General features: G+C 30.5%; 2 protein-coding genes across 2 annotated transcripts; one reads left to right on the forward strand and one right to left on the reverse strand.

Annotated features, from left to right (window-relative positions):
• The first annotated feature begins 1,701 nt into the window (after positions 1-1,701).
• LOC122601579 lies at positions 1,702-3,785 on the forward strand. Its single transcript, XM_043774329.1, has 3 exons — positions 1,702-1,960; positions 2,112-2,279; positions 3,756-3,785. Exons 1-3 carry the CDS (start codon positions 1,724-1,726, stop codon positions 3,783-3,785), a joined length of 435 nt encoding a protein of 144 aa, XP_043630264.1. The 5' UTR covers positions 1,702-1,723.
• Positions 3,786-6,567: 2,782 nt separating this feature from the next.
• LOC122601580 lies at positions 6,568-8,060 on the reverse strand. Its single transcript, XM_043774330.1, has 3 exons — positions 7,521-8,060; positions 7,043-7,186; positions 6,568-6,873 (listed from the first exon to the last, which is right to left on the reverse strand). The coding sequence occupies exons 1-3, from the start codon at positions 8,058-8,060 to the stop codon at positions 6,634-6,636; spliced, it is 924 nt and encodes a 307-aa protein (XP_043630265.1). The 3' UTR covers positions 6,568-6,633.
• Positions 8,061-8,655: the final 595 nt, after the last annotated feature.

Here is an 8,655-nt window from a genome sequence, read left to right on the forward strand (position 1 = left end):
TTAAAATAAAGATTTAGAGCGTAAATTAATTTATTAAGGACAAATTTGATAATTTATAAAAACTCTATCCATAATAGGTGTTTATTAATGGTAATTTAGTAATTCCCTATGTAACTATCGTGTAACTATTTCAAAAAAATGGAGGGTGTAATAATTTTTATAAAGGAGTATAGATATAATTAGCTTATTAACCCGCGTAATATGTGAATACTTTAAAATTTTATCATGATTAAATTATTTAAATGATGAAAATTTAAAAGACCATATATAAATTGTTTAAATTTTCAAAAGAAAATTAGAAATATTTTTTTTATAGAAAAGGATATCATAAATAACAAAAATAAAAATGAAATAAATTTAAAGAAAGAAAGTTTAGTATCATGAGTAAATTAAATAAAAAAACTGGAAAAAAAAATTAGATAAATACATTTTAATTTACATTAATTTGGCGTATGTTAAAAAAAGACATAAATCATAAATCAATTAAAAAATAATTTAAACTTTAAATGTGATAATGTCATAAATAAAAAAGGTAAAGAAGATTATATTGATATAAATAAGTAATAGTGACAAATAAGCATTATTTAAAAAATAATGATGTCATAAGAATCTTATTTTATTTATATAAGAGATTTTACTATACCCCTGATATTTTTGGTTTAGCTAGAATTTGAAAAGCATGTATATATGTATTAACTTGGTCCAACAAATTTGATTTGCTTATGGTTAAGGGTGTTCATCAAACCATCAAACCGTGAAAACCGGACCAAATCAGATTATTTGGATTGGTTTGGTCCGATTGAGTTATTAAAGTCTAGTCCGACGGTTTAAGATTTGAAAAACCGAATTCCCTGGTCCGGTTACGGTTTGAACAAACAGTTAACCGTTATAAACCGGACCAGACCAAAAATATATATGTATATATATACCCTAATTTATCTATATAAAGTTACTTTTACTTTCGAAATTTCTTATTTTCACTTTAACCTTTTATCTTTTAAGCTTCATTTCTTCATTATGTTTCCACTCAAAGATCAAAATATTAATCCTTAAGTCTCCCATCACCTTTAATATTTCATATTTTGTAAGTATAAAATACAAGGTATCTGTAACTTTCTCAATGTTTTTATTAATATTAAGATTACAGAGTTCTTGACTTCTATATGTGTGATAAAAAAAAAAAGTTATTAATACAAAAAAGTGCATAATTTATCTGGAGATAAAAAAAAGATCTTGAAACCGTCGAACCGGGCAAAGCGGACCGGTTTACATGGTTTGGTTTGGTCTGGTTAAACAACATACTTGGTCTGGTTTGGTTTAATATATGTGGAAACCAAAAATACCGGTTTAGTTTGAGATTTAATCAAAACCGGACCAAACCGGACCACGAACACCCCTACTTATGGTGTATCTCTAGCTTCAATCATTTAGTTACAGTTCGTTTTTTCTAAGTAACATATATATGATTCACAAACCTTCGTGATAACCACCTTTTTCATGAATTTGAAACAATTTATCTCCATAGTATATGTATACAAACTTATAATAGTAACTGATTTATGTAGGCAAATAGCTATAAAAGTGGCCATTCTTGCGCAAGGTCATGTAAAAATCCAAAATAATGTCACCCATTAGTTTCTAAAAAATCCCTTGAATTAGTATATCCATTTTTCCTAGCCAAATACTTGCAATTATTTCCTTGCATTATTTTTGAGGAAAGATAATGGATGAAGGTTCAACGAAAAGAAAAAGGAAGAAGAGAGGGAGAAGTTTGATTTTTAAAGCATGTTTTCGTACACCTAGTAATCCATCAACCGGGAAGATTTTGGCTTCCGATGACAACTTGGTCTATTGCGACGTTAGCAACAATTGTAGCGTCGAACCAGAAATCAAGAAGTCGTCTTCTTCTCGTGGTCGGATATCTCGTATATTCAAGGCCGTTTTGTTTGATACCGCAGTAGTATGTTATATCATATGTTATGTTAATAAAAAATATATTTGGAAAACGTTATATATTGTCCTTTTTTTTAATTTAATCAAATTTCATATAAATTTTGTGCAACTTAATCTTAAACTTTCTGAATTTGGTGTTTATTTTGTTTGATTGACAGAAAAAGAGGATAGGTAGCAAAAAACATTCAAAAGATTTAGCGGATTCTACTACCTCATCACCTGGATTAGAAGAGAAACCAGTAAATATTGACAATATATTCGATGAGAATAATTCGACGGTTGTTAAAAATTTGGAGGAAAAGAATTCTTTAAACGATAGTTCGAACGTATCTCCTTTGGCATCTGAGACCATTGAGCCCAATCAACTTTTCATAAAAGAAAAAACTATCGAGCTTTCTGAAAAAGAAAAAACTGTCATACCTAAACAACCCTTAGAAAAAGAAAAAACTGTCGAGCCTGAAGTACTTTCGACATATGATACCTCAATCAACACGAGCTCACCGACCATGTTGACTCACCAAAAAGTTATAACACCGCGGACAAAGTCAATTGATAAGAAGCCGCCGCTTCTATCCAGCCCAAGAACAACGGTAAAATCCGCCACATCAAACAACCCAACATTCGGTGTATACTTGTGTATCCTCATTGGTATTTTCATATCGGTGGTCTTGTGGATGAGTTATGGCTTCTTTAGAACCGAGCCTTTGAATGTTGACTCAGAGTATACAAATGTAGTTGTTATTGGAGACGAGTTGTAATTATTTTTCATGTTTAATGTTGTTATTTGGATAGTAGATGAATTGAAAAGTGGGACTTTTGATGATATATGTAACGATAGTAAGTCATAGTTGTAATGTGTTTGAGGTTTGTAATTAGCACTTCTTTGGAATTATTGTAATATTGGTAAACTAGTGAAATTTGGCCCCCCGCGTTAATTTAGTATATTTGCGTTGGGCCTTAAATCGCTTAATAAAAAATTATTCGGTCATAGATATATTTGTATAAAAGCGTGCAAAAAACCAAAAACTAACTCGTATTAGAAAATCCGAATGGAATGTAATGTGACAAAATCTTCAACATATTTTAGAATTCAAGCGGAATGCGATTTCACCAAATCCGAATATCGGTTGGGGTGGTCACAAATAGGTTGAACGACCCAAAAGAAAAAAAATGCATGAAAAAAAAAAACCAAAAATAACATGTGGTAGAAGACCCGAACAAAATGCAATATGGAAAAACTCAAATGGTGGTACGGGTTATGACGTTGATTAACCGTAACTCGCCCAAGTTCTTTAAAAAATGTGTAAGAAACTAAAAAGTAACTCGTAATAAAAAGCTCGAATTGGGTGCGATGTGGCAAAATCCTCAATATATTCATGTAGCAAAATGTGAATAGTGGCATGGGGTGTAGTCACAAAAGGGTTTGATGAATCGTGTGACAAAATCATGAAGTAACTCGTAATAAAAAACCCGAATGGGATGCGATATAACAAAATCCAAATATTATACGGGTTGTAAAATAAACGAATAGTAAATCACCAGTGTGGCGAGTTACTATTCACATGCTTTTCCTTTAATGAAGTATATATAATATAATATAATTTAATTAGAATTATATATCATCGAAGGTTGACACATTGTTTATAAGGTTATAATTAGCATTTGTGGTATTTAAGAACAAGGTCATTAGTAAGATCCTTTTGTATGTCAATCTAATTATATGATGTGAAACACCAAAAGAACAAGTTCTTTCTTGAACATAAATAATCGATTGAGAGCTGTGTTAATATTCGTTTATTTAGGCTTTAGCCCCTCCAGATGGGCTACTTTAGGTCCACCGTCCACTTATAGAGTTATAAGGTTTCCCCTCTAGGCCAGCAAATTTCGGCCCACCATAATTACAGTATTCACTATTCTGGTCCTTTTGGTTTCATCGTACAAAACCGGTAATATTCACCAAGAGTCAACAGATTTTCCACCGACCCAATATTCTTTCCAATATGTAACATCTTTAAATTTTTTTGTCTATTTTTCGCTCTTTTCTTCTAAAGGGTGAAAATATATCAATTTCGGTAATATCTTCCAAGACCCTTTATGCGATTCGCCAATTTAAATTGTTGAGGGAGATCACCATCATCCACGTTTTGTATCTCGAGACAAATTAACACAAACATAAGCATACTACTCAATTAGTTTCACTAGCTCGTTTGAAAGCTTTTATTAATTTACTCGAACTTCATGAGTCACACAAGCATAAAAAACTTAGTTAAACAGTATTATATATGAGTTTTTTTTAACTCTAAGATAAGTTTACAAGAAACTAAAGTTTAGTATGTATATAAGTATTCATCATTATTCTTTACGGTTATTATAGAATTCATTCATGATTGGGTTAGTTTTGTATCGCATTCATCATAATTAATTCACTGTAACAAAACTTTTAATCGGAATATTTTGTTTATACGGTATATGATGATGATATATATATAGTCAGCATCACTCAAATGTACGATATCAACATTGGTAATCCATCCATTTTGTAGGTTCTAACAATTGTTGAATATAATATTAATCTTTTTCTTTTTACAAAAAACAGATAACGGCAATTCTGAAAAACATGTTGTTCTAGCAAAAGTAAAAGCCGTACACATGTTTTTTACTTGGTAAAATAAATTCCCATGGTCTTATTGACCTTATAGATAAAAACAAATTTAATACTTTGGTATTCTCCTAAAAACATAATATAACAAAATTAATACTTGTGTATTAAGTTTTATGAATAAAATTTAATTATAGATTCAAATACAAATGAATATCAAATGTAAATTACATTACACTAGAATTATATCAAATGTCGTGCATTTTGGCGGTTTAGTTGGGAGTTTCTCTTCCTACTAGGTATTGAAAGTGAGAGGCTCTCTAGCGTGGACCCGGTTAAGACAACGTAAATTAGATCTCGTATAAGAAAAAATAGTAATTAATTTTGCTCGACTAGTCCGTGATTTTGTGCCTTCTAAGTTTGAAACAAAAGATTAATAAATGAAGCTAGCTAACTAACAGATGCATCTTTGGTTTTTTCATAGGTCTTAGGTTTGACTTTTAAGAGTGACAAGTCTGTGTGTTTTTTCACTGAATCACCTGTAATGGCTTATGATCTAAATCTCGTAGTTTAGAGTACGTGCAAGTCTTCACCATTATACGGTGAGGTGTTTCTGATGTCGAATACCGACTAACTGTTAAAAAAAATTATAAAATTAAAAAATGCTACCCATTAATTAATTATTTTGATATATATAATGATGAATATAAATATGAGATCTCACTTCACCTGTTTTTGGTACGTACTGCATAATCTCTGATATAGCAGCCACTGCTGGGGCTCATGTCCAGATCTCTGTTAATTTTCTTTGCCAGCCTCTTTTACCTGAACAAGCACTTATGAAAAGTGGTCTTCTCTTTAACAGAAATTAAGCCTCTCTCACACACACACACATTATATATATATACATACATATATGTACATTCATCTATATATGTTATTAATATGTGCTTTATAGGTTTGCAGTAAAAAGCTTCATCTTGTCCACCCCATATCTTCACTCCGATATTTATTTTTCCATTTAAGGGTTGTTTTTCCATGTCACTTATAACATACATTCATTGTTTATGTAAAGTCTACATTTTCCATATATGGTAACTAGTTTGAAAATTAATAGAGTAACAGTATAGCCCATCATAACTAGTCTTAATATTAATACTAATTAAGCTAATACTATTGTATTAATTTGGGGGTAATTAAGGACATGTAACTCGGTAATTAAAAAAAACACAGCCTTGAAGTACAAATATAAGAGACACAAAACTATAATATATAGATGTGGGATTGGACACAGTTGTATCTATATATCTTTGGTTTAACTTACATATATCATGTAGCTAGAATTCAACATGTACACAATTGAGACCATAATTCTTAAAATGAAATTAAGCCTAATGATATATATAGTTATCGTCCTTAAAATACACAAAATTACTAACACCACAAAACCTCTCAATCGACAGAAACGAAAAATAAACATTTTAAACGACTTGGTGATCTAAAAAACGTGCATATCAGATCGATTTCATATCGTCGAATTGGTGGTTCATCTTACTTGTATGATGATAGCTAGTATGATACATGAGACATATGTATGTATGTAACATTTTCATGTTCCATGCTTTTTGTATGAAATAACTATATATAGTCTCATCAAATATCATGGAAGATCGACTGACCATAAGTACATGAGTACACTTGAAGACCCACATAATTTAGATGCCTTTATTTTTATATAAAAATCTATAAACAAACTTAACACAAACACAAAAATTGTAACAATACATAAAATTAACCTTGATCATATATTCTTCATATATCATTCAAAATGAAGCTAATTAAATTAAGTTAGACTATATCTTAACATAGGTAAACTATAGATATAGAAAACTAAAAAAATATACTAGATCGAGAATCAAAAGAAGTAAAATGAAAGCTAGTGCAGCAAATGCTTTCATCACATCCAATACATACAAATGTGAAAGAAAACAGTAATTAGTACTATACTGCTGGCTGGTCTTGAATATATATCATATATATCACTAATACTTAATTATATTAATATTGATATAGTAGTACTACTAAAGCTTGAGAGATAGATCAACAGAACAACAAACACTTCCTTCTTCATTAGTACTGGTAACAGCTGTGACACAAGATGATCCTTCACCTCCATGTGACCCTATCATTCCTCCTCCTCCTCTTTCCGTACCACTCACACACCTTGACGACGTCGTTTCACCAGCACCTTTCCCCGGAAAAAACTCATATTCGGCCATCCCATACCGGACCCTCCGGTAACCCGGCATCACTTCCCTCACCTATACATTAGATAGGGAAAAAAAAAGTACGTAAATAAAAAAACTATGTATTTCAACAACTTAACTTAATTTTAAAATAAGTAAGTAATTGAATTAATTTATATTTATATTTATATAATACTTATATAAATAATAAAAGTAGGCGGTATTTATAGAATTATAGTACTACCTGTGGTGAAAAACAAAGATGATTTTGACCAGTGTAGTCAACCTTTTGATCAATAACGTTGTTCAATCCATAACGAAACTGATTCAGCGTGTTAAGCTGGTTGTTATTGTTGTTACTTGCAATCATGTTGTTGATACGTTTTTTCTGTATACAAATCAAATCAAAGAACCCAAATATAATAAGTATTTTATTTATTTTATTGATGAATAGAACTACCCAATATATATATATATATAAATTATTAATTGTAAAGAAATAAAACTGATTATATATGCTACTAACATTATCTATTTGTGTTTTACAAAGCATAAATAATAAAAACCCTTTAGACACTACATACATGAATTTTAAAAATGGGTAAAATAATCATGAATGTAGGTATTGTAAGTGTATATATAAGATTTTTCAACAATATAAATATAAATACATATTTATATATAAACTAAATAAAAAATATATGTAGTAGCTAGGTACGTACCTTATAACAAGTGCCACAAGCATCAGAACCACCACAGTATTTGACATAATTTTGATGAGCCGACGAAAACATGTCGCTACGGTTATCGAACCGGTAGCCCGGATTCGAATTGATCGGGTAATGGACCTGCACATTATTGTGATCCATGAAGACATGATTATTGGGTCCATAAGTAGTACCAGAAAACATTATTTGTGGGACAGCAGCAGCAGGAGGAGAATTATTAGTAAGAGGAATAAGCTGTTGTTGATGATAATGATGTTGATTTTGAGTAGTAGAAAACGGAACGACACCGTTTTGTAAAGGATATTGATGATAATGAAGTGAGGTGGCGGATTTAGTTTTTTCCACTTGTTCAGTCCTAATGCGAATTTGTTCAAGCTGTGCAACACCCAGACCTCTTCCTGGTTTTTTGGTTTTCTTGTTTTGATGATGAGTAGTAGTAGTACTACTCAACAACTGATGATCAATTCCACCATGTTTTGACTTTTTGGTTGTGGTTGATTTTGTTTGTTTTGTAACATGATGATCCATCACCATTATTTGTGTGTTTTTTTCTTTTAGTTTTTGTGGCAGAAAGTTGTTAGAAAGAATTCCTGAGAGAGAGAGAAATAATGAGTGTGTGTTTTGAAAGGTGTGTAGCTACAGTAAATAAAAAGAGAAGAGGATGTAAGACAATATATAGGAAACCAGGATTTGTTTTTACCAACCAAAAGTTACCAAGTCCTCGGTATTTTACTGTTTTTTTTGTCTTTACTAGTTTAGATAAATATTTTAAAATATAACAAACTTTGAATGAATGTATAAGTTGTGTTTATTGTATTTAATCATTTTTAAATTACGTGTATTGTATGTAAGAATCCATACGTTGCCACTTGTTAGTTTTAATTGGTCGGATACATTTTCTTACATACAATATACATTATTATAGATGATTACATACAATAGACACAACTTTAGTTATTTTACACTATGCACATTCGTTCAAAGTTTGTTACATTTCAAGATATTAATCCCTTACTAGTTAGGCAAATTGAAGTTTATTTATGAACTAGCTAATTAACCCGGGTTCAACCCGGACTTATTAATAAAAGTTTTGTAATATTAAGTTAATACGTTGATGTTTAAGAATTAC

The sequence above is a fragment of the Erigeron canadensis genome, chromosome 5 (genome assembly GCF_010389155.1).
Source record: "Erigeron canadensis isolate Cc75 chromosome 5, C_canadensis_v1, whole genome shotgun sequence".
NCBI classification, from domain to species: Eukaryota; Viridiplantae; Streptophyta; class Magnoliopsida; order Asterales; family Asteraceae; genus Erigeron; species Erigeron canadensis.

What these genes read in the sequence shown, in the direction of transcription:
- LOC122601579 (XM_043774329.1), top strand. Translation starts at nt 1,724, where the DNA reads ATGGATGAAGGTTCAACGAAAAGAAAAAGGAAGAAGAGAGGGAGAAGT. An exon ending in TTTTGTTTGATACCGCAGTA is followed by an intron (nt 1,961 to 2,111) that starts GTATGTTATATC and finishes TTTGATTGACAG; the next exon opens with AAAAAGAGGATAGGTAGCAA. An exon ending in CTTTAAACGATAGTTCGAAC is followed by an intron (nt 2,280 to 3,755) that starts GTATCTCCTTTG and finishes TCGTTTATTTAG; the next exon opens with GCTTTAGCCCCTCCAGATGG.
- LOC122601580 (XM_043774330.1), bottom strand. Translation starts at nt 8,060, where the DNA reads ATGGTGATGGATCATCATGTTACAAAACAAACAAAATCAACCACAACC. An exon ending in CTTGTGGCACTTGTTATAAG is followed by an intron (nt 7,187 to 7,520) that starts GTACGTACCTAG and finishes ATTTGTATACAG; the next exon opens with AAAAAACGTATCAACAACAT. An exon ending in ATCTTTGTTTTTCACCACAG is followed by an intron (nt 6,874 to 7,042) that starts GTAGTACTATAA and finishes TCTAATGTATAG; the next exon opens with GTGAGGGAAGTGATGCCGGG.